Genomic DNA, 26,185 nt, shown 5'->3' with positions numbered 1-26,185 from the left:
AATTCACCTCCAAATAAAATTCAGTCCCCATTTGTGAAAAATAAGAATATATTTAACATTTATTAGTACTATTATTTTAAACTATGATCCGTGGATTTTCAGATTATATTATCGTTTTTATGAATTTAGCTGCCTATAAAAAAGGAAAATTGATATTAAAATCCGTGAGAATTATACAAGCGTATCATGTAGAATATTTTATAAGATATTCATAATAAATTTTCAAAATTTTTCTTAAATTAATTGCAGTTAAGTAAAATTCATCTGTTAGTCCACACAGTCTCATTGCTTTATTACCCATTTTTAAAAAGAAAAATTTAATTATAAATTATAATTAATATAACTTAGGAACAACCCTAATCTTAAATATACAAATACAGCTACGTGTAGTCATTAACCAAAAAAAAAATAAAAATGAAGTGATGGTAAGAAGAAAATTATTAATTGTATTGAGATGAAAGCTATAAGTTGTCAACATATAAAGCCAGCTGGACCCCAACCCAACTGTTTTTGGAATTTATTGATGAAAGGGACAGAGCGAGATCATCCATTTATTTGATCCAAAAGCTGACGCCAATAGATTTGCTTTTACATTAATCCAATAGTCTTTTAACACGTGGATTTTTGTCCAGTACGCTTGATCCGCTGGCTTGGGGATTTGTCCAGGATAAACGTATCCTTGCTTTTACCACTAATCCTTTTACTATTCATTTATTTATTTATAATAGCATTGGGTTGTTGACTTTCCCAACTTGCTATGCTTCTTCACCAAGTAAAAACTTTATGTGGATACTGCTGAGTGCTGACTAGTCATGTTAATGAGTGCAATTTTCTAACATATCACATTATCACTTCACCATTAAATGAATCTGACAATTACTATTATTTTTTTCATTTAACATTTCGTTTTTTTTTTTTCAATTTACCATCAAATTATAAAGTTAAAAAAATAACTTTCTAGATTTAACTAGACTCTAATTATTATGTAATTGAAAAAAGAAATAAAAAAATTAAACTAAAAAAAAGTTCAAACCGGAGGAATGTAACTTAATTTTCATGCAATAGTAGTAACAATGATAGTTGATCTCCTTAATTTTATCTCATTCGCCCACGCTTCTTTATTAACTCTATTTATTTTCAAGATTACCCTTATTCATCATTTTTGTTATCGGCCCTTATTTAGCAAATTGTTGCCAGTAATGGCACCGTACTTTTGTTTTCTTGATGCCTTATCACGGGCTATAATCTATTATAAGCACAAGCTTTAGCTGTTGACCATCCAGAAACAGGTAAAATTTGAAAATTTAAGTTATCATAGTGGATATTTTAATCATTTCAAGTTAAAATAAAAAAAGAAAAAAGGATGTAATGTAATAAATTGATGGATCCAAACATCACCACTACTCATTATATGTAAAATAAAAGAGCAGGCCGCCCAATTGGCATACCTTTGAGTTGAGTTCGGTTAAACTGGGCCAAGATTTTAAGTCCAACCCGAGTCCATGCCAAGCTCAGATGATGCATGCATTTAACACTGGCCAAGCTGGGCCAACACTAATCGAATTTTTAGTTCAAGGCTTGAGGCTGGCAATGCTTACTACTACCACCTGATAGCAGGACATTGGCTTTTGAACGTGAAAGGGGTGTATGATTTCATCTATGTTCTAATGATATAATTAGGAAAAAGAAGTATATTATTGATACAGTGATGTCATGACTCTCACATAAACCATAAACCACAAAATTCCTAATGTACAAAAGTGTTAAGACCAAGCAGGTCAAGACTCGCTAGGGAGGACATTAAAGAAATGATAGACCTCATCTTCATCGATGACGCCAACCTCTGTTGAGCAAACAGAGCAGCAGACTGGCTTTATTGTTTCCCTTTCTCCATCTGCAGGATCAGCTACAACCTCACTAGATTCCCTTTTTCTTTTGCCTTGTTTTCCCTTTGGAGTGATTTGCCGTGCTTGGCCAATTCCAAGCTTACAGTTTACAACAAAAATTGCCCTGTACTGGGTGACATACTTTTCATGCCTACAAGATTTGATCCACGTTATTACAAAATCAATACAAATATGCATGGTCACCACTAGAGGAAGTAGTGAATAGAGGGAAGGATTCAAAAATTTAAGGAAAGTGCATCAGACTAGCATCATTGCGTGTGTGCACACATATATATAAATGTACTGAGAATAAATCAATAAACAATCAGCAAGAAAAACAGGAGAGATTCCCTTGACAAACAAATATGAAGACAAGCGAAAGCTGAGTAGCTTCAATTTGCTTTAGCAGTCTCACACTCAGGAATATCCAAACAGCAAGAAAAACAAAGCGTGATGGTCTTTGGACAAAAGAAATTGAGACACGGTTTTCAGTTTTAATAGAAAAGTCCCTGATATAAGAATAGACACAGATACGACACAATTTTGTTACTGATTAGAAAAGGTCAGTCATCAGAAAGGTATTATCGATTTGTGTTGTTGTTTTTGTGTTTGTGTGTTGAGTTGCCTCACTGTTTTCAGCTTCACCTCAAATTTAAACTTCCATAAATGAAATCAATACACAGCAACAAAAGAGACAAGAAAGAGATTCAGCTAACTGAGTATGGGGCTAGGAATGAAGGATTCAAGCATGCACTAAAGTTTACGGCACATGCTTTGGTAAATGGAAAAACTTGTGTCTCATAGAACATTTCCTCTTGGAAAAGAAGCTGAGCATGATGCTGCAAAAACAGCTCTTGAGCAAATCACTGAAATGGTGAAGGATAAAGAAGTGTCTAATATTCAAGAGGTAGGTTTCACTTTCAGTTTTATTCATCACATGCGTCTAGCAAATTAAGCAAATAATTAAATAAGAGACTCATTGAAACAAATTCTCCAACTTTTATTGAAGATTTTCTTTCTCATGTAAGAATGTATAGACAACTTTGCCACTAAAACGAATAGGTGATCTAAATTAAGCTTGCTTAATCACAACTAACAATTCCTAATGCTAATATTTTGCCATGATATTTTTTTAACAGACATCAATAGAAGCAGAAACTTGAAAGAATATAAACACTTGTTTCTGGAACCATTCAAATCCATTGTACAAGATTTACAAAGAAATTTCCATTCACAAGTCTCATCGCCCTTTACAAACATGGTATTCATAGGCAACCAACGATATTTCATATATCAAAAGTAGGATTATTATTGACTACATTACATGCACCATTATCTAAACGTATGAATCTTTATTTATTACACTAACGTGTCACATTGTCAATGCATCACGAACTTATCCAAATGGTTCATGCATCATCTCCTCCTCTCAACAAGACCTCCTTGGACTGGACTGGCCTCTAAATAAACCATGAATATTAGGTTTCGTCTTTAGACAAAAAGATTCCAACTAATGTTAGAATAGAATGCCATGCAACAATGTTTGTGGAAATTTTTAAACAATTAATGATGAAACAAATCATCAAACTTCGCATTAGATAGTTCCTTATTACTTCATCAAAATTTTGTATTCCAATCAATAACCAATTGTTCCCTAATTCAATTCAATTATGAGTTCACACAATTTTATACGAACATAAAAGATTGAATGCAAATACCTTTGGCAATCGAGGCAAAGAGTGGTGAAACAGGCGGGACAGCTGAGCACAGCATCGGAAGTACGGCCCTTTCTTTCCCTACGAACCCATGATTCATCTTTATCGTCAAGATTTGGATCATAAAACTCTGGCTTGACGGTGTAATCTATTTCATCATCATCAGAAACTGAAACGCGAAACAATTAAACATTACTGTTAAATTGTTATGGCCTTATATTCACAATGCGCGCTTGTGAAAGTTGCGCTTGTGAATACTTAACTTAATCGCATATGTATATTACCAGTTTGCTGAGAATTGGTTGGAGAGTAGAGAATCTCCCGCTCCGATTTGCCATCTCCTTCCATATCTCTGACACTGAAACCGACTCAACTCAACTCGGCTGATTTGAACAAAATGAAGTGTGGTATTTTACATCCAAGTCCTCAATTTTAATCTAAATTACAAGTAAAACCTTTGCTTTTGTATTATGTTATAAGAGCAGACATAAAAATTCTTCAAAAGATCACATGATAATCTCACGTGACCACAAACCTGGCGGCTTTCCATTTGCTCATGTGTGGCCACAAATCAAGGAGCACCCGCTGTGTCGCTATTGTTAGTCCTGCGGCTGCTCCGTTTTTGTATCACACAAAACTGAAAACAATTCAAAAAGAAAAGAAAATGCTCTAAAAATCTTTAAGCGCTTGCAAAATGGACATCGTCTTCTCCAACTCCACTTTATTGTTCAAACAGCAACCACTGGTTGCTCCTGTTCGTACAGTTACTGTGACCCACAGGCAACAGAACATCATCACCAGCGCTACAACAACAACAACAACGCCGTCAAAGAATCAGCTATTGTTCGGGTCTCGAACGAACCTCTCACTCAAGTCTTATAATCATACGCTTCCCAGGTTGGCAATACGCGTACGCTGCGGTGCGAGCAGTGGCATAACGGAGATTACCGAAAGTGAGTTCCCAAACACGGTCTTGAAATCTGAGCGTCCGGTTCTTGTCGAGTTCGTGGCCAATTGGTGCGGTCCTTGCCGCTTGGTTGCTCCCGCCGTCGAATGGCTCGCCCAGGTTCTTTTCCTTTTCTATCCTTAATTAGTTTATATTTTTCGAAATTTTTGTTTATTATTGCTACATATGATTTAGATTGTCGACTTTTAACGAGTTTGGATTGGATGGGCTGTGATTTATTCATAATTTGTTATCCACGGTTTGAAATTCTCAAGGCTGTTCATTAAAATTATTGATTTGTTATCAAGGGTTTGCTTAATTCTTCTGCATCAATGCGGTTACAGTCAGTCAAATTGATTTTGCGAGATATTCACGCTAAGGCTATTGCTGTACAATTGCAACTGTAGCGTGGAAGTTAATGCGATTTTACTCTCTTTACTATTTTTTGTCCAATTTATTATCTACTAGACATATTTATATTTATTTAGATTGCTTTCCAAGTTTTCTGCATAAGCTGGTTGCGATAGTCTCACAATATGTGCATGGAAAGAAAAGTTTTGAGATCCTATTGGAAATTATAGAACTGTGTGGACATTTTGTCAGTTGTGTGGGGTTACTGAAACCTGCAAAGGGTTTGTTTGTGAACCTTGTGAGAATTATACCAGGGTGATTAGGATGCTACCTAGTGGTCAGTCTTTGAACAAACCTGCAGCCGTAGCAGTGGTCTGCCTTCGTTATTTAGATATTTGTGTTGGGACACATTTTAGACCATGCCGGAGCATATTTTGTCGAAGATTTCTGGACATGCTAAATAGAGCTTGCAATTTATAACTGTTGATGGCTGGGGGGAAAATGTCATGAATTCAACCCACAAAGCTCTATAAGTGCATTTTCTTTTTCTTTATCAGAAAATTTGAAGTCCAAATTCCTGTTCTCAAAATTTAGGAACCTCTTACCACTTGGCTTTAGCTATCAACAATGATTTTGGAAGTTTTATGCATGTTATTTGGTATTCTATAACTTGATGTTACTATTCTATAGCTTGACAGGAGCAAACCATCATTATGACATTTGTTTTATATTTTTTACCTTTGATGTTGGTCTGGATCTAAACAAGAGAGGCTGTACATTCAATATACTTACTAGGAAATTCAGACATCATTACCAAAATTTAGTATCTATTGTCTTTCCATTTCAAGCATATCAAACTATGAAAAGAAAAAGCTGTGTCAATTGGGATTTGGTGCACAAGGGTGGTCCCTAGATAATAATTGTAAAGTTATGTAAGATATGGTGAACCAGTGGGGGAGGGAATAAATTTATGTATACTAGGATCAGTTGAATGGACCCTCCCTTACGATGGACCCTCCCTTACAGATATGGTGAACCAGTGGGGGAGGGAATAATTGGTTCCTCTGTTGTTTTAGTTCTGATAGGAGTTACAATGGAATGCATTGTGGAAAACATGCGATGACATAACTAATGTGATAAAGTTATAAGTGAAAATATCACATGCTCTTTTGACATAATCAAAGTTCCTTGTTCAATATTTTATTGTTATGACTCTGTAGTTTCAGTCTTGCTGAGATGCTAATCTCCGCTAGCAATCAGCATTATTGACAACCTAAAAAAACTTACTTTTCATATTTTGGTTGTAGTTTTCTTTTTGTGTCATTCATCAGAGCAATGCTTTGCAGCTTGGTTCATGCTGCCTCTGTCTAGTGTATCTGAAATTATGTCTTTATCTATGTGCTGGAAATTTGATATAAGCTCTGAGTTTTTGATAAATTAAATATTTCGGAAGTAGGTCTACATAATTTTTGTAGTGATGTTGATGGAATGAATGGTATTTGTAATTTCTGGTTCATACATTGGAAAATGTAATTTCTGATACATACTCCAGTTTGTACCATTTTGGGAGGAGCTCAGTTTAATGTAATGTACTGGTTTCCAAAATGGCGTCTGTTCGTTATTTTAGGAATACGGAGACAGATTGACCGTCGTAAAGATTGATCATGACGCAAACCCACAACTAATAGAGGAATACAAAGTTTATGGATTGCCGACCTTGATTCTCTTCAAGAATGGACAGGAAGTTCCGGAAAGCAGGAGGGAAGGTGCAATTACGAAGTTGAAGCTTAAAGAGTATATTGATACTCTTTTAGATTCAATCTCAGTGGCTTAGCCCTCTTTTGAACATGCTCAGCAAATTATGCTCATTCTTCAACAGATTTTGACATCATTGGCAAAGACGAATATGGGTAAATATTTACCTTTTCCTTATGTAATCTTGTATCATTCGTTACAGTATCCGTGGATGTATTCAATTGTATAATTTTGATCTATGGAACAAGAATATCATACATAATTTCTGATATTCCAACGGCCACAATTGGTTTTTCATTTCATTTGCTTATTTTCCTAGTTGCAATTGGCATCAGATTCTTTTTGTAGAACTCCAATTCTCTCAAGTGAACATCGAGGAGAAAGAGTACGTGAACGCTAGTTGGACAATTGTTCACTTTTGTTTCTAATTGTGGTTGCATTATGATGTATTTCCTGTTAAGCGTAAATGTAAATATAAAATGCTTTCTGAAACTCCATTAATTATTTAATGAATTCTTATATTCATTATTTTTAAGGTTAATTTTCTATACCACCATGTGAAGAAAAAGAGAAATAATACCTTTAATACTTTAACATTTTAACCCAATAATTATTTTTTTTCAATTTAACCCTTAAAAATTTACTTTTTAAAATTTGGCCTCCGCGAATTATACTCCAATCTCGGATTTACCCCTACAAATGTTTATGGCAGACCAAATGATGTTTTGCAAGGCATGCTTTATTTATTTATTTTTATTTTTATTTTTCAATACACAAAAATAAAACTTGATCATTGAGTATTTGAGTCGGTTGAGATACATCAATGGTTTCTTCATTTTTGAGAATTTCTTTTAAGTTTCCTTAATTAGTATTTATATACATCGTGGTTGAATTGTTATCAGGAAACTTTATTTCACTTGTTTCCCATATTAATCGGGAGGAATTGCAGACGTTAATTGTCTAGGATGATTTTAGAAATACACACATGTCTATATATATATATATATATTAAAAAAAAGAAAAAGAAAAAGAAAAGTACAATTAAATAAGAAATTAATTATCTTTATTTTTAGAAATAAAAACGTACAATTTTTTTGGTGGGACCTTTGGCTAGACAAATTGCTTAGGGATTGAGCTCCTAGTGTCAGTAAACAGATGTATAAATGAATAATTTTCTCAAGCAGATGGAATGAATTATAGTTACAGAGGCAACGCAGTTAAATCGGAAAATAAAAGAAAAGAAATTGTCTCTATTAGCCCAATTCAAGCAGTCTTGTTAGGTTGGATTTCATTAGAAGAGCCAATAACAGCTTCGTCAGGGATGTATTTGCCCCAGAACCAGTGTGCCTTCCACATTCTGTTCATCTCTTCAATGGGTACGTTCCTCGTCTCAGGGACCATGTAAAACACGAAAACGGTCATGACGGCCACAAATCCGGCGAAGAAAAAGAAGAGGCCGAATTTGAAGTGGCAAAGCATCGACAGGAAAACCTGTCCAACGACGAATGTGAAGATCATGTTTGTGGACACGTTAATGGCTTGTCCTGCTGATCGAATCTCAAGAGCACACACTTCACTTGGTACCAGCCACCCCAATGGTCCCCATGACCACGCAAATGCTGCTACGTATGCACATATTAAGAACAACACGAAGTCCGCGTCGAATTTCGTCAAGGTTCCTTCCCCCCTGAGCCCGAACTTCAATGCCAGCATAATTCCTACTAGACACTGTTATATTCGTCACAAAAACAAATCCAATATTAATTACTAGATATTTATTTTATAAGAATGTATTTATAAGATGTTGATTATTTGGGATGCGCCTTGATGAGCCAGCAGCCATCCGATTTATATACCTGGCAAATAAACATTTGAACGCCACCTTCGAGGAACAAGACTCTTCTTCCGAATTTGTCAACAGAGAAAACGGAGACTAACGTGGCAACAACGTTGACAACACCAGTGATAACCGCGGACATAAGTGAAGCTTCAGCGCCAAATCCGATGGTCTTGAACAGGACAGGGGCGTAAAACATGATGACGTTGATACCAGTGAACTGTTGGAAGAATGGAATGAGAGTGCACATGGTGAGCTGAGGTCTGTATCTCCCGCGGAGTATGTTTGTCCACGGGTGGTGCACTTGCTTGGCAGCTTCTGAAGCGTCGTAAAGATCTTGGAACTCTTCATCCACATTGGGGGTGCCTCGGATTTTCTGCAACATTTTCTTGGCCTCGTCGATGTGGCCTCGTTCGAGGATGGAGTTTGGAGTGTCGGGAAGGAAGAAGGAACCAACAGTCATCAAGATTGCCGGAACTGCTGCAAGAGCTAGGGACACTCTCCATCCCCATCCGCCGGAGATTTTGGCTGTGCCGTAATTGACAAGATTTGCGATCAGGATACCAATGGTGATGGCCATTTGGAATCCAATGTTGAGGGCTCCTCTAACCTTTGCTGGTGCCATTTCTGAAAGATACACTGGAACCACCTATAAAGCCAAAGCAATAACTCGTCAGGATTTTGATGAAAACTACAGGACCCTTGTATTCCGGAAACAATTAATATACAGGACGGCTTTTCGTGTGTGCATATATATTTTACCTGATTGGCGAATCCAACACCGACACCAAGCATAAGACGACCAATAATAAGCATTGCGATATTCACAGCAGCACCATTGATAATAGCACCGATGAGAAACGAAATGCCTCCAACAGTCATGGACATTTTACGGCCGTACATCCTAGTGACTACTGAAGCAAAGAAGGAAGCAACAAGAGCCGCAAGGTAGAGGGAGGAGGTGAAAAGTGTAAGAAGCTGGCTGTCAAATTTACAATATGCACTTTCGTGACCCTTATTAAGCTGTTTACGATACACCTTCGGAAAGAAATCTTTCAAGAACTGATCCATTGAGGTCACCCCCCCTGCACAATTTTTTAAAGATATATATCAATGTAAAATGAAGAAACTGCAAACTTAACGAGGCCAAGATTAAAATTCCAAAGGAATGACTAAATTTCTAAGGCCATAACTGATGCGCTATTTCATGTGTTGTACTGCTAACCTGAAATTCCAAGATCATAACCGAAGAGGAGACCGCCCATGGCGGCTACCAAACAAGTGACAAGGACAAAGCTGGTGACACCGCCTTCATAGTTCTTTACACCGCCTTGAACGACAACTCCTCCGCCAGCCATCTTTGCAGCAAATTTTTGCTTTTAATTTTGTAGGTAAAATGTTACAGGAGTTTATTAATTATTTTTTCTTCGCTGCAGATGCAGAGGGATTTATCAAGGTATTTATTTGCCTTGATAGATCCTTCATAAGCACCTAAGAAAGAAACTCCTGTTAATTAATGGACATGATATTTAACTCGTTTTATATAAGATTTCCAAGTGGTTGTTTCTCTATATTTGGCATCTTATTTCAGCAGATCTGTCCGGAAATTATGAATAAGACTTGTCTAAATCCACCAGGCTTTTTTATCCATATATCAATCAAGAATTTATCCAAATGCCTGCTATTTTTCGGTTCCATGTGAATTTGCGGTTGGCTTATCCTTGTTTCATGTTATTTAATTTCTTAAAATAGGTAACTAATCTCAACTGTACCACATCTAACTCAGCTATGTAAAATCAACGGCCGTTTTCCATTTTCTCTAAATAATTCCTTTTTTTTTTATTCCGTTATAAGATTTAGGCATCACTCTAACTATAATTGATAAGCTATCTTGTATTAAATATTTTTTTATTTAAAAATCACGTTTCTGTTTTTGGAACTACAAATTAGTCCAATTAACAAGTTTGTAACAACTCACTGTACGTAAATAGAATAATTGACGATGCAGAAATGTAAAAAGATTGATAACTAACAGAAATAAAGTTTCTGAATAATGAAAATATTATTGAAAAGTATGAATGAACAAAATGAGTGTTTTAGGACTCTTTTATAGTAGACTTAAATATCGCTTATTTATCAAAATAGGCAAATATAAAATATTTAATATATATGGAGAAATATTCTGTTTCCTTCAATCTTTAAACTAAATGTGAACCACATCAAAATTTGCGTTTGGATCTTAGATTTTGAACATGAAAATGAATTCAACCTAAGATCAAACTTTCCTTTAGACCATATTTCAGGCGATTAAAGAAAATGTAAAACAAAATATAATTGCAAACCCAGCTGCTCCGAAAGATGTCAACTCAGTCCCAAGTGTTCTGCGAGTAAATGTTTGACCAAGTACATCCTTTGGGCATAGACATGCCAAATATAGAGCAAATCGGTCTTTGATTCGTTGAAACGATTATTTAGTTATTGAATTTGCAGTTGGAAAGGCTCAAATTGAGAATGATGAACTGGGGTTAAAATGGCCGATTAAGAAGAAGCAAAAAATGCATATTATCATTGGATTAGTTGACTTAAAAGTATGAAATGATCTATATGGTTTATTTTTATTAATTTTTAAAATTTTTATCAACCGATCATAAACACGTCAATTCTTATAAAATTATTTGTGCATGTGGATGTGGCTCTATAAATTATTCTTTCCGATCTAAGTTTATTTTTGTGGAAAATCAACTGCAACAATTAATGCATATTGCTTTTTCAATTTTCAAAAATCTAACTTAGATTACCTCAATAAGTCTGATATTCAAATGGGCATGTAACACGATAAAATTTTATAGAAGCTTGGAGCTAATTCATACTAAAACCTAACATAAAAATTGAGTGTTTCTTCACACTATATACATAGCCCAAGATTTACTCAACCACAATGAAATTATTCCCTTAATAATATGCTAACTAATCGCCTCAAAATTGAGGGTTTCTTCACATTATATACATAGCCCAAGATTTCACCCAATATACACTTGATAACATAAGCAACCAATTATAAGTATTGTATTGTTTCTAGTAGCACCATTAATTACTGAACTAATCATAAGAAAAGCAAGGCCTCTTGAGAAAATTTAAAATTTTCAACCAAAGTTGCTTTTTATTGAATAATTAAAGAAGGAAGCTATAACTGGAAGTGACGTTAAAATTCCAACACTAATTTCATGATCCAATCCAACTAAATTAGTCCAAACCCAAGATCAAAGCCTAATCCATAGAAAATTCAAAAATTATGTGGAGATTAGGAGATATTTCTAATTTAAAAATATCTAATTCTAGAAATCTCTTGGGCATTTAGAAATATTTTGTAAAATGTGATTATCCAATTTTTGTAATTTAATATTTATGTTGTTTGTACTAGTTCTAGATTACTATAAATACTCCTATGCACTTTGTTGTAGGTATCAAGTGAGGAGTGAAGAATTATAAGGGATAAAGAAGAGTGAACGATGAGTGTTGTAGTCTTTCTTGTAAAATATCAATAAAGTTTTCAGTTTAGTAAAATTCTTTTGCTGCATAAATAGTTTTAGTTTTGAGCAGTTTAATCCTCATTTGTTTTCAACAATTGGTATCAGAGCAAGGTTTGTCAAGGACCACTATAGTAGTGTTGCTGGAAGTTCATAATAGCCAAGGACTGTCATAGGGAACCTGTAAGAGTACAACGAAGATGATTGAGAATCATTTAATATTAGAGCGAGGTTGGTCAAGGACCACTATAGTAGTGTTGCTGGAAGTTCACAATAGTCATAAACTGTTGTAGGGAATCCGTAAGAGTACAATGAAGATGATCGAGGATCATTTAGTGGAGCTTCGTTGAATCATTAGGAGTTTGAAACTCTACAAGTTTGTTGGTGAAGATCGAGTTTGCTTGGCATTGTCAAAATCTTGCAAACACGATGGGTGACCTTCAAGTAGTTGGAGGAATCAAGAAGCTCAACAACAAAAATTACAATACATGGGCAACATTGATGGAGTCCTACTTATAAGGCCAAGATCTATGGGAGATTGTTTGTAGTAATTATGTGAAACCACCAACTAAGGATGCCGCTTTGAAGAAGTGGAACATTAAGAGTACAATTGAAGAAGAGATGTTACAACATATAAAAAAAGTTAAAACACCTAAGGAAGCTTGGGACACTTTTATAATGATTTTCTGAAAGAAGAATAACACGGCTACAGCTTCTAAAGAATGAGCTGCTGTCAGTTTCACAATAAAACATGACAGTTAACGAGTACTTCAACAAGGTAAAGTCTCTATGCTATAAAATTTCTGAGTTAGATCCTACTGTTACAATTTCTAAATCTATAATGAAAATAATTATTGTCCATGGTTTGAGGCGGAAGTTTAAGAGCTTTGTTATAGCTATCCAAAGTTGGCTAACTCAACCAACCATTGAGGAATTTAAAAACTTACTTGCCAATCAAGAAGCGATTGACAAGTAAATGAGTAAGACCTTAGTAAAGAATGATGATGAAGCGATCTTCACTGATAAGAAGAGACATCGATTCAAACGACATAATGGTCAAGAAGCTAAAGGAGATGTTGATAGTCAAAAGGTCATCAGCACAAAGGTAGCTCATAGATAGGAGGAACACAAAGGAATTGCAGTAATGGTGGCCAATACAAGCCAACGAAAAAGTTCGAAGGGAATTATTACAACTACAGAAAAAAGGGACCACATAGCTTAAGATTGTTGGTCTAAGAAAAAGTCTAAAGAGAGTAATGTTGTTACTTCAAATCAAAGAAGAATAATGATGAAGAATGAAAAGTTGAGGCATCAGTGGCTATCGAAAAATAAGAGCTAGCCCTTGCAGTAACAATACCTAGCCGGATTAACTATGAGAGTGATTAGATCGTTGTCTCGGGGTGCTTATAAATCACATGACTGGTGATAGAGAGAAGCCACAAGACATAACTAAGTACAAAAGAGGTCACATAGTAGTAACATCAAATAACTCGCGATTGCCAATAGCTCATGTCAACACTACAGTCAATGTGGTCCACACAAAGTGTCACTTCAAAATGTGTATTATGTCTCAAGTATAAAGAAAAACCTACTCTCAGTGTCATAACTAACAACATCATGCAACTATGTCTTATTCAGTCCTCAAGATATCAAGGTGTATTAAGACATAAAGATCTCAGGGACACTTATTATGGAAGGACAAATGTTAAAGTCAGTCTATGTATTATCATCAAAGTCTTCATATGTAGACAAAAGACGAAAGAATAAGACAGTAAATGTATGGCATGCTCGATTGGATTGTTAGCTATCACAAATCAATACTCAGAGGCCTACCTTAACTTGATGCAAGAATAAATACATTGTGTGTTGGGTGTCAGTATTGCAAGGCTCACCAACTCTCATATGAAGAGTCAAAGCGACTTTTTATTAGTGGCATGTAACATATGGTCACATTCATCGATGACTTCTCTAGGTATGTCTTGGTCTTCTTAATAAAAGAAAAATCTAATACTTTTTCAAAATTTAAGGAATTTTGAAAAAAAGGTTTGTTGTGTACGAATAAACAACAGAGAAGAGTATATATCAAATGAGTTCTCCCAGTATTTTTGAGACTATAAAATACACCATCAGTTTATTTGTGTCAATACACCACGATAAAACAACATAGCAGAATGAACGAACCAGCATCTAATGGAGATCTGTTGAAGTATGATAAATACAAAGAATGTACTAGGGAGGTTTTAGGCTAAAGCTATGAAGACGGCATCTCATGTAATCAACAGACTTCCTCAATTGAAACTAGGTTCATATCACCTTATGAGAAGTTGTAGAACATGAAGCCTATAGTCAGCCAATTTCATGTACTCAGTTGTATGTGCTAAGCCACTTATGAAGTAAATTTGACAAGAAGGCAATTCTTTATATCTTTGTCGAGTATGACACCTAGAAAAAAGAATGGAGGTGTTGTGATCCTACCAGTGAATGATGCTATATAACACAAAACGTGGTGTTTGACGAAGTATCTTCATGGTGGTCTTCAGAAAAAGAAGAGTAACCAAAGTCAAAAGAAATTAAAGATCAAATGAATGAACGAATTACTGAAATTTGATTGAGCCAAGAAGAATCTAAAGATTCTGATGAACCAAAGGAAGATGATACCAAGATTGATAAAGTGCAAAGTCCTTTGAAAACAAATGTTCACTAGAGTTCTATTGAAGACGAAGAACTAAGTGAACTAGAACCAATAACTCCCGAAACTCAATTTAGAAGATCCAAAAGAGTGACAAAGCCAAATCTCAAGTATGCTAATATAATAATTGCAGAAAAAAAATATAAAAGAACCTGAGACATTTAAAGAAGTAGCAGAGGATTCTCATTCGAAGAAGGCGATAAAGGAAGAAATTGTTGCATTAAAGAATAATCAGACTTGAGATCTAGTCCCAAAGCCAAAAGATACAAAACTAATATCTTGCAAATGGGTGTGCCAGATTAAGAAGTGCCCAGATGGTTCAGTTGAAAAGATACAAGGCTCGATTGGTAGCTTGAGGATTCTCATTATAATACAGTCTAGACTATAATGAAACATTTAGTTCAATGGCAAAGCTCATAACAGTTAGAGTTCTACTTGCACTTGCAGATAGTAAAGAATGAAAATTATGGCAGATAGATGTAAAAAATACATTCTTGCACAGAGAATTAGATCAAGAGATCTGCATGAATCAACTGAGAGGATTTGAGAATAAAACTCATCTGGAGTATATATGCAAACTGAGAAAGGCGTTTTATGATTTAAAGCAGGCACCAAGGGTATAATATAGTAAGATTGTTGAATTTCTACCTCAGAGTGGTTAGTCGGAAGCACATGCAGATTCTAGTTTATTTCTCAAAACTAGTAAAGGAAGTTAGCAATTATACTAGTATACATGGATGATTTGATTCTTACTAGTGATGATGAAAAAGAGATTCACCGAACGAGAGAAAACTTATCAATTTGCATTCAAATGAAAGAGCTTTGTCAGCTTAAGCACTTCTTTAGTTTGGAGGTTGATAGAACAGAAAATGAGGATATTTCTTTGCCAATAGAAATATACCAAAGACTTGTTGAAGAAGCTTGGAATGTTGGAATGCAAGATAATCTCAACTCAAATTGAAGTCAATGTAAAATTGTGCGCACATGAAGGTAAAGATTTACAAGATGAAATGATATATCAATAATTGGTAGCAAGTTTAATCTACTTAAAGTTGACTCGACTAGACATTTCATATACAGTGGATGTAATAAGTCAGTACCTACAAAATCCAAAGAAGCCTCACTTGGAAGTGGTTCGACGAATACTAAGACCTGTGAAAAGTATAATCGACTACAATCTATTGTATAAGAAAGACGAAAGTTGCAAGCTGACTAGCTATTGTGACGCTAACTTTACCAAAGATCATGATACAAGAAGATCAACTATTGGGTACATTTTCATAATTGGGTTTGGAGTAATTCCTTGGTATAATAAGAGACAATCAATTGTATCATTATCAACCATAGAAGCGGAGTATAGAGCAGCAGCGATGGCGGCCCAAAAAAGTACTTGGTTGTTGCAGTTGATGAAGGATTTACACCAACCAATAGATTATGTAATACCATTGTAGTATGATAATCAATTAGTGATCAGCTTGACAGAAATTTCAGTTTTCCATGCAAGAACCAAGCATGTGGAGATCCATTATCATTTCATTAGGTAAAAAGTCTTACAAAATGAAGTTGAAATGTGATACATCAAGACGAATGATCAAGTTACGGATTTGTTTACAAAAAAAATTTGAAGAGTTCTGCCAACAACTTAATATGGATCGAATGATGAAAGTTGGTGTTTAGGGAGAATGTTAAAAGTAGGGGTGGGTAATTTCGGTTTCGGATCGGATTCTGATGAATCCAATCGAATTTCGAATAATTCGAATTAGAAAAAAATCTATCCGATTTCTATCCGACTTTAAATCCTATTCGATTTCAATCCGACTTTCAATCCAATTCGAATTCATTCAAATCGGATTCGGATTGGATAAATATTTCAGATAACTTTGAATTTGGATCGGATCCGATGATTTTAGATTTTAGATTATAATTCGGATTCAGATTAATTCAGATTTTGAACCTTTTGACAATTCTCAGAAAAAATTGATGAAATCTATAATTAATGAAAAGTAAATAACCATTTAAAAAAAAGAAATGAAAACAAGCTGATATACTCCTATTTACAAACAACTCATATACACAACTAAGCCAAGTACAAAATTCAAAGTTTCAAACACAAACCATGGGAAGTTGTCATGCGTCGGGATTAATTGATTACCGTGAAGAAGTTGTTGTCAGCTGCTCGGGACTAGTGGATTATCGGCGTCCAGTGTGCAACTGGCCGGCTGGACAAGATGAAGAGTTCAAGACGCGGTTGGGTTTCGGATTCGGGTTCGGATTCAGCTGGTGGCAATCAAGAGGTGGCTCGGCGATTGGATTCGGTCTATTTGCCTCGGCGGTAGCTGGGTTTCGTTCGCCTTGATTTCGCTCGGATTCTGCTGGATGTGATGAAGACATATTCGATTGTGGTGTGGTGGTTGACTCGCGGGTCAGTGGTGGGTTAATGGGTTTCGTTCGTTTTCGTTGGGTAATGGGTTGTTTGCTACTTTGCTTGTTTGAGTTGTTTTTGTGAGAATGTGAGTGTTGAATTGGTTAGTGACTTAGTGGTTACGAATTAGGTTTAGAATTATGTTTTGGATTTTTTAATTTTCAGCCCCTTTTTTTCAACAGTGTAGATCCGATCGGATGGTTTTGATCAACCCGAATCCAATCCGATTCGAATAAAATCTTATCAGATTGCACAAATTTCATCCTATTGGATTTGACTTCAAATCCGAACCCGATCCAAATTAATTAAAATAAGATCGGATCGGATCGGATCTATCCGAATCCGATCCGATGCCCACCCCTAGTTAAAAATCCAACACCAATTTCATGTTAGTCCAAGCCCAAGATCAAAGCTTAATCCATGGAAGATTCAAGAATTGTGTAGAGATTGAGAGATATTTTTTTATCTAAAAATATCTAGTAGCGATAAAAATATCTAATTCTAGAAATCTTTTGAATATTTAGAGATATTTTGTAAAATGTGGCTATCAAATTTTTTTTAATTTAATATTTATGTGTTTTGTATCTGTTAAGTTATTATAAATAATCCTAAGCACTTTGTTGTAGGGATCAAGTGAGGAGTGAAGAATTAGAAGAGAGAAAGAAGAATGAGCCGGGAGTGTTATAGTGTTTCTCTTGTAAATATCAATAATGTCCTTTAGTTTAATAAAATTTCTTTTTTAACCAAATAATTTTAGTTTTGAACAATTTAGTCCTCCTCTGTTTTCAACAAGTGACGTTAAGTAGAGTGAAGAGGTAAATAGTTGTTTCATCTGGTTATCAAACTTGGATTAGTCATCTTTTTCATATCTAATTAAGTTTCGGCAGAGCGAATGTCATCAATCAACATTATGTTTATGGAAGTTAACTTAGTTTATACATAAAAGTATAGAACACAATAGAAAAAACTCTCTTTCTATCTCTATTTTCTATATTTTTTAAAAGTAAACAAACCCGAAGTATAATTTTTAACTCTTAATATTCTGCAAGTTCTTCATGATTTTCTTAGAATTATAGGGATTGATGATTTTGATTAAATAATTGTAGCTAGTATGTTCATAAATTTTCCACAAGTTAAAAAGAAAACTTGTGCAAAGCTTTTACAATGCACTTTAATTGATTATTGAAATCCATTTTATCAATGTGTTTTTTTCTCATCAAATATTCCTAAATATAAACAAGAAATTGAATTGTTTAAAAAACAAAAAAAAAAAATTCTTTCCAAATATCTTCTTAACCTATAATCATGTTAGTGAATGCAATTGTAACAAAATCCTATCGCACAATAAAGAATAAGTTACAAAAGTGAAACAAAATGAGTACCATGCTGCAAATTAAATTACATAATGTGGTGGCAAGCAAAATTGAACAATTCAGGTTTATCTGCAAGCTAATATATCAGTGTGTCAGTTGCACATTTCTTCATGGTAAGCTGATCACAGCAGTCAGTTGCTTCCATTGTAATTCTTAGAATTCATGCTTGTAGAGACCAAAGGAATGAAGAAAATTAGTTCTTGCAAGGGTGAACAGAACCCACTCTTTTTATATTTTTTTAAAGTTATCGGTGAGCAGAACCCAAATATAATTTTTAACACCTAACATTCTACAAGTTCTTTTTTATTAGGGTTTTGATGATTTTGATTAAATAATTGTAACTAACATTTATGAATTTTCGATAAAAAGAAAACTTGTATAAAGCTTTTAGTGACGCACTTTAGTTTGGTTATTCAAATCTATTTTATCAATGTGTTTTTTTCTCATCAACTATTCCTGAATATAAATAAGAAATTGAAATATTTAATAACACAATTTTTCTTTTCCCAATATCTTCTCAATATATATGTGTGTGTGTGGATGCAATTTTCATTTGTTAAATAAAAGAAAGAAATCTATGATTAAAAAAATAAAAATTAGAGATATGACTCTTTCAAGTTTCAACTAATAATTATGTAACCATACCTATTGTTAGGTGTTTAAAAGTTGGTTTTGTTAATTCGTTAGTGTCCGTGCCGATTGACTAAAAATGGTAGCAAGTCGCGGTATAAATATGTGAAATTGGTGGTTCAAGAACATGAGCCTTTCTATTCCTAATCTGCCATTGTTAATTATAGCAATGGCAGCTACCAGTAAACTCGTCTTCATTCTAGCAGTTCTCCTGTTAGTTTCAGGGCATCAAGCATCGGCTGCTGCTAACGATGACCCGGCACCGTACTTCCTCGGCAAATGGGAGTTGTTGCCTAACAATCCGGGGATTTCAGCTATGCACTCAGTCTTGCTTCCGAATGTTGACGAGATGGTAATATTCGATGCCACGGTTTGGCAAATATCAAGGCTTCCATTGCCTGATTACAAAAGGCCTTGTCCTATGCACCAAAATAAAGCCACCAATGTCACCAATATTGACTGTTGGTGCCATTCCGTATTTTATAACGTTAACACGTTGCAAGTTACACCGCTTAAGGTGATCACCGACACTTGGTGCTCTTCGGGAGGTCTGGATGTTAATGGAAACTTGATTAGCACTGGAGGTTTCCTCGGAGGATCAAGAACAACAAGGTACCTCTGGGGTTGCCCCACGTGCGACTGGACTGAATATCCAACAGCACTTAAAGATGGCAGATGGTATGCAACTCAGGTTTTGTTAGCTGACGGTAACTTCCTTATCTTTGGTGGTCGTGATTCCTTCAGCTACGAATATATCCCAGCAGAAAGAACAGAAAACGCATATTCCATCCCCTTTCAGTTTCTTAGAGACACTTATGACTTGTACAGGCGACCAGGCCAAGACGACTTCAGACTTGAGAACAATTTGTACCCTTTTGTCTACCTTGTCCCGGACGGTAACCTTTACATCTTCGCCAACAACCGTTCTATCTTGCTTGATCCGAGGGCTAATTATGTCCTCCGCGAGTACCCACCGCTCCCTGGTGGAGCACGTAACTATCCTTCCACCTCAACTTCCGTTCTCCTCCCGCTGAAGCTTTACCGAGACTATTACGCTAGAGTCGACGCGGAAGTGCTGATATGTGGTGGGTCAGTGCCCGAGGCTTTCTACTTCGGAGAGGTGGAGAAAAGACTCGTACCCGCGTTGGATGACTGTGCCAGAATGGTGGTAACAAGCCCAGATCCAGTTTGGACGACGGAGAAGATGCCGACACCGAGGGTTATGTCAGACGGAGTGTTGCTCCCGACTGGTGATGTGCTGCTCATCAACGGCGCTGAGCTTGGATCAGCAGGATGGAAGGATGCGGACAAGCCTTGCTTCAAACCCTTGTTGTACAAGCCCAGCAAACCACCGGGCTCCAGGTTTACAGAGTTGGCCCCGTCTGACATTCCAAGAATGTACCATTCGGTAGCCAATTTGCTACCTGACGGAAGAGTGTTCGTCGGTGGCAGCAACGACAACGACGGGTACCAAGAATGGGCGAAATTCCCAACGGAGCTCCGTCTTGAGAAATTCAGCCCTCCTTACTTGGCTCCCGAATTGGCTGACAGAAGACCAATGATCTTGGTCGACGAAACCGAAAAGGCTGCCCCCTACGGCAAGTGGGTGGGAATTAAGGTTAAGTCAGCTGAGATGCTGAACGAATTTGATTTGATGGTGACAATGATTGCACCACCGTTCGTCACACATTCTATTTCCATGAACCAGAGGCTTATTGAATTGGCTATTATCGAGATCAAGGACGATGTGTACCCTGGAGTACATGAAGTTGTTGTTGCGATGCCACCGTCAGGAAATATTGCTCCTCCTGGCTACTATATGCTTTCTGTCGTTCTTAAGGGAATCCCTAGCCCTTCTATGTGGTTTCAAGTTAAGTAGATCAAGCAGCTAAGCATGCTGATTAAAGCTGCCTTCTGCTTTTCATTTTACGTTATTTCGGGGGTTATTGGGTGCATATGAATAGATTATCTCTTTTACTTTTACTAATTAAAGAAATTTTTTTTATTAATATCCACTTTATGATCAACAACATAAAATTTATATCTATTTATTTCTTCTTTTTTTCTTTGGATAAATTACGTGCTGATTTAAATTTCTTGTAAGTACAATTTGGATGGGTGATTAGAATAAAAATTAAAATAATTAATCTCAATTATATGACACTAGCACAAATGAGAATATTGATACTATACATTTCAAAATTTTTATTCTTAAAAATTATTCCAATATTCATCGATTAACTATTGTTAATTAGTGAACAGAAAAACAAGCAAATGCTTCTATGGCGGCAGAACTACTTTCACTGGTGTGGTGAAAATTGTGTAGAAAATTTTCATTTATATAGCTTTACAAAATTTAAAAATTAAAAATTTGTAGATTTATTATGGGATCACCAAACCTGTCAAAAAAAATTTAAAAAGCTTAAGAGTTTTTTTTTCTTTTTTAAAAAAAGAAAACCTTTATTGGTGAGATTAATAGATTATCATCACAAATTCATAATTGTTTGTTAAAGGAAATAAAAAGTAAAATAATCAAACTAATATTTTATTTTTGCCTGCCCCTTAGTCTCCTGTAACGTTGTAAACGTTGGAAGTTAAGCGGGTTGCAAAATCTTTTGCTCCAATGGCTCTGTCAAAATTTGAAGTACCTGCCCCTAGAAACTTTTACAACTCGATCAAAGAGCTTTATTTCGGCACAAAATTTGAAAGACCCATTTGCTCAAATTCGCAAAACAACAATACTCTTCCGTCAGATGCCTTTGAAATCACTGACAAAATCATTTCTATCTTCGCCAAGAAACCCTTCTCTCCAAATAACCCAGAATTGATCGATCTCTCACCAAAGCTCACCAATAAAGTTGTTGAAAATGTGTTGAATAAGTTTAGGAGCTGGAAATTAGCAAACTTTTTCTTTGCCTGGGCCTCAGTCCAACGTGGGTATAAACACAATATATATACTTACAATGCCATGGCGTCGATCCTATCACGTGCTCGACGGATTCCCCCACTCAGAGTTTTGGCTCAGGATGTCGTGAAATCCCGGTGTTTTATGTCCCCCGGGGCTTTGGGGTTTTTGATTAGGTGTTTGGGTAGTGTAGGGTTGGTTGAAGAAGCTAACATGTTGTTTGATCAAGTTAAAAGAGAAGGTCTTTGCGTTCCGAATAATTATAGCTATAATTGTCTGTTAGAGGCTTTGTGTAAGTCTTGTTCAGTTGACTTAGTTGAGATGAGATTGAAAGAAATGCAAGATTACGGGTGGGGTTATGATAAATACACGCTGACGCCCCTATTGCAGGTTTATTGCAATTCTGGCCAGTTTGATAAAGCTTTGAGTGTTTTCAATGAGATTATTGATCACGGGTGGGTTGATGAACATGTATTTTCTATCTTGTTGGTTGCTTTTAGTAAGTGGGGTGAGGTGGATAAGGCATGTGAGTTGATTGAAAGAATGGATGATTGCAATATTAGATTGAATGAGAAGACATTCTGCGTGTTGATTCATGGGTTTGTGAAGAAATCTAGAGTAGATAAGGCCTTGCAGCTGTTTGATAAAATGACGAAATCAGGTTTTGCTTCTGATGCTGCTATGTATGATGTGATAATTGGAGGGCTCTGTAAGAATAAACAACTTGAAATGGCATTGCAATTGTACTCGGAAATGAGGGGATCTGGTATTACACCTGATTTTGAGATACTTTCAAAGCTTATAACTTCTTGTTCTGATGAAGGAGAACTGACCCTGTTAGTTAAAGAAATCTGGGAGGACAGGGATGTCAATACTATGACTCTCCTTTGTAATTCTATCATGAGGATTCTTGTCAGCAATGGTTCAATAGATCAGGCTTATAATCTGCTTCAGGCCATGATCAAGGGCGAACCTATTGCTGATGTTGGGGTGGAAATGCTCATGATCTTTAAGGGAACAGTTTCCCCAAACACCTCTTCTTTTGATATTGTAATTAATACTTTACTGAAGGATGGAAAGCTGGATCTGGCCCTAAGCCTCTTCAGAGAAATGACTCAAATTGGCTGTATGCAAAATGTTTTCCTTTACAACAATTTAATTGATGGGCTATGCAATTCAAATAGGCTGGAAGAAAGTTACGAGCTTTTGAGAGAAATGGAGGAGTCAGGTTTTAAGCCGACCCATTTTACTCTCAACTCCATGTTTCGTTGTCTGTGTAGAAGACAAGATGTTGTAGGAGCCCTTAATCTTGTGAGGAAGATGCGTGTTCAAGGACATGAACCATGGGTGAAACATAATACCTTGCTTATCAAAGAGCTATGCAAACATGGGAAAGCGATGGAAGCTTTCAGATTTCTCACTGACATGGTTCAAGAAGGTTTCCTCCCTGATATAGTTTGCTATTCGGCAGCTATAGGTGGCCTAATTGATATTAAAAGAGTCGATTTAGCCTTGGAGCTATTCCGTGATATATGTGCTCATGGGTGTTGCCCTGATGTAGTAGCTTACAATATAATAATTAGCGGGCTATGTAAGGCCCAAAGGGTTGCAGAAGCCGAGGATCTTTTCAATGAGATGATCACAAAGGGCCTTATTCCCTCTGTTGCGACCTACAACTTGCTTATCAATGGATGGTGCAAAAGTGGCAATATTGATCAGGCCATGCTTTGTCTTTCCCGGATGTTAGAAAAAGAAAGCGGCTCCCCCGATGTGATTACCTACACTACTTTAATAGACGGTCTATGTATTGCTGGAAGACCTGATGATGCTATCATGCTTTGGAATGAAATGGAGGAAAAAGGATGTGCACCCAACAGGATTACTTTCATGGCTCTTATTACTGGTCTTTGCAAGTGTGATAGGCCTAGGGCAGCTCTAGTTCATTTCCGTATGATGAAAGAGAAGGGAATGAAACCTGACATGTTTGTTTTTGTAGCATTAATAAGTGCTTTTCTTTCTGAACTAAACCCTCCTTTGGCTTTTGAGGTATTGAAAGAGATGGTTGACGAAGGAAATTTTCCAGATCCGCTTGATAAGAACTATTTGGTAGTCAGAGATGCAATATTGAAATTGTCGGAAGACACTCGAACTGCTCGACCTGTTAAAAATCTTATTAAAGAGGGCAGCATTCCAACCATTAGTCTATCTGACGGTGGAAACGAAGGTAGAAGTCGACCCACTATATCATCAGAATAATGATTAAGAATGATGATTTAAGCTTAAAGAAAGCCTGAATTGAAGAAGCTATCCTGCTGAGTTGGGATGATGTATTATTTTCCAAAGTAGAGAAACCATTAGTTGTTGCCATTGGCATAAACTGCACCTAGCAGCATCATCTGAGGTACATTCCTTAGGACTTCCTTTAATACATTTACTTGTATCCAAATTAATCTTTGTGAAACTGTTACAGAGCACACTAAATCATATAGTCTAGTAAGCTTTACAAGTCAATTGGTTAATTAGTTGGAGGTAATCTGATTGGAGTATCAGTTTCTTTGGTGGGTGGAAATATAATTAGGAATAATTTAAAAACTAATTCAATATTCTTTTTCCTGTGATATGTAGAAAATTTATAGGCTCAAGAAGAAAAACTAAAGATAATGTATTTGGAGAGTACCAATCTCTAAAAATTGCAACTTTACAGACTGTTACTTATGATACCAGTAGAACTTGGTGACATGGAGTGGTTAAGGAGAGTAGTATGATAGCATAGAGTTGATTGCCAAATAAAATACCTAAAAATTGCCAAGTAAAAATAATCTCTTTTGTTACATTCAACTAGGAATCTGAAACTCTCTGTGTCTAGCCATTGGCTGATTGCTATCCTGAGCAATTTTCATCCCTTGTGCCGCTTTTAGTAGAGTACATCTTTTATAACCCCTTACATCTATCTTTTCATACTCTAGAATTGATTTCCAATAACCATGTATAGCGTGTGATGTCCTATTTCTTGCATAAGTTATATTCCCATTTCGTATCCACCAAGAAATTATTATAGAGAGGGAGTCAAAAGCCCATAGAGGCTTATGTTATTGGCATGGTAATATACAGTAGACCACGTTTTGAAGAGTGCAAACTCCTTGCAGGCCACTCAGTCTCTTACCTGGTTTTTACATTTAGATTTTGGATCAACTTTAATCAATTTTACTGTAGACTGGAAACTGAGTTAATTACAGCTATCTTTTACAATTTTATTCTTGTTTCAATTATTTGCTTAATTGAATTTACATGTACATATAAGTCTTTTTAAGGAAGAAGTACTCCATTTTTACTAACATATGTCGCTTTCAGCTAAGGACAGTTATCTCCTTCGAGAAGGTTTTCCTGTTGCCAAGCTGACCACGTAAAGTCTGAGGCTCTGAGCACTTAGTTGTAAGGCGGCCACAAACTCTGTTCCAAGTGAATGTTTGGCTTTCAGATAGGCGGCAAGACTTTGGATTTGTCTGAAATCCACCTGACTATGTTTACACCGGTAAACAAAGCCTTGAAGCACGACATTTCCTTAGTATAAATCGGGCGTAGTGTTGAATTGAAAGAATAAGGTGACGTGCAAGACCAGTAAAGCAGTTGAATTGTGCTTGGTAGCTGTAATATTACCTGTATACATGTTACGTGATATACATAGTAGTAGTGTAGCAGAGCAGGTCTATTATGCAAATCCTTACTTTTGTCATTTTTGTCATGTATCCGACGATTAGCAATTGTTGTTGGCATTTTAGGCTCAGTAGTCATCAATGATGCAAGAAGGCTCCATTTATAGTCTCATCTCATGGAGTCGGCAATTTGGTCCCAAGTGAAGTGAAAATCACTACTGCTGCTATTGGCATCTTTTCATTTTTGTCGTTATTATATTACTTGGGGAGCACACTAACACTATGGTGACGAAATCAAAGCCCTGCAGCCTGTTTTAAAAGCCTAACATGGTAGGTAATGGGAGCTTGCTATGTTACAGAGTCTGTATGTAACATAGCAAATGGGGAGCATCCACGTGTTGCAGGAGAGAGGAAAAGCTGTTGGAACTCAGCTGATACAAGGCGTTTGCACTGAGCTGTTACATACAGAGTCTGCAACGTAACGCAGGCTTGTCCT

The 26,185-nt window shown here is 36.0% G+C and overlaps 5 protein-coding genes across 5 annotated transcripts; 3 read left to right on the top strand and 2 right to left on the bottom strand.

Moving 5' to 3' along the window:
• Positions 1-1,673: 1,673 nt before the first annotated feature.
• On the bottom strand, positions 1,674-4,043 carry LOC102626514 (uncharacterized). Its single transcript, XM_006484452.4, has 3 exons — positions 3,886-4,043; positions 3,605-3,770; positions 1,674-2,037 (listed from the first exon to the last, which is right to left on the bottom strand). The coding sequence occupies exons 1-3, from the start codon at positions 3,947-3,949 to the stop codon at positions 1,779-1,781; spliced, it is 489 nt and encodes a 162-aa protein (XP_006484515.1). The 5' UTR covers positions 3,950-4,043; the 3' UTR covers positions 1,674-1,778.
• A 144-nt stretch (positions 4,044-4,187) lies between these two features.
• Positions 4,188-6,955, top strand: LOC102626814 (thioredoxin X, chloroplastic). The gene is made up of 2 exons (XM_006484453.4): positions 4,188-4,667; positions 6,526-6,955. Exons 1-2 carry the CDS (start codon positions 4,296-4,298, stop codon positions 6,730-6,732), a joined length of 579 nt encoding a protein of 192 aa, XP_006484516.1. The 5' UTR covers positions 4,188-4,295; the 3' UTR covers positions 6,733-6,955.
• Positions 6,956-7,745: 790 nt separating this feature from the next.
• On the bottom strand, positions 7,746-10,181 carry LOC102623659 (sugar transport protein 10-like). The gene is made up of 4 exons (XM_006484520.3): positions 9,716-10,181; positions 9,253-9,575; positions 8,510-9,139; positions 7,746-8,381 (listed from the first exon to the last, which is right to left on the bottom strand). Exons 1-4 carry the CDS (start codon positions 9,846-9,848, stop codon positions 7,917-7,919), a joined length of 1,551 nt encoding a protein of 516 aa, XP_006484583.1. The 5' UTR covers positions 9,849-10,181; the 3' UTR covers positions 7,746-7,916.
• Positions 10,182-19,300: 9,119 nt separating this feature from the next.
• Positions 19,301-21,010, top strand: LOC107177715 (aldehyde oxidase GLOX1-like). Its single transcript, XM_015532029.1, has one exon. The coding sequence runs from the start codon at positions 19,301-19,303 to the stop codon at positions 21,008-21,010; it is 1,710 nt and encodes a 569-aa protein (XP_015387515.1).
• A 618-nt stretch (positions 21,011-21,628) lies between these two features.
• LOC102627087 (putative pentatricopeptide repeat-containing protein At5g08310, mitochondrial) lies at positions 21,629-25,878 on the top strand. Its single transcript, XM_006484454.4, has 2 exons — positions 21,629-24,437; positions 25,388-25,878. The coding sequence occupies exon 1, from the start codon at positions 21,755-21,757 to the stop codon at positions 24,290-24,292; it is 2,538 nt and encodes an 845-aa protein (XP_006484517.1). The 5' UTR covers positions 21,629-21,754; the 3' UTR covers positions 24,293-24,437; positions 25,388-25,878.
• The last annotated feature ends 307 nt before the right edge of the window (positions 25,879-26,185 follow it).

Source organism: Citrus sinensis, chromosome 4 (assembly GCF_022201045.2).
Source record: "Citrus sinensis cultivar Valencia sweet orange chromosome 4, DVS_A1.0, whole genome shotgun sequence".
Taxonomy (NCBI): Eukaryota; Viridiplantae; Streptophyta; class Magnoliopsida; order Sapindales; family Rutaceae; genus Citrus; species Citrus sinensis.
This window is presented reverse-complemented; position numbering and strand designations above follow the sequence as displayed.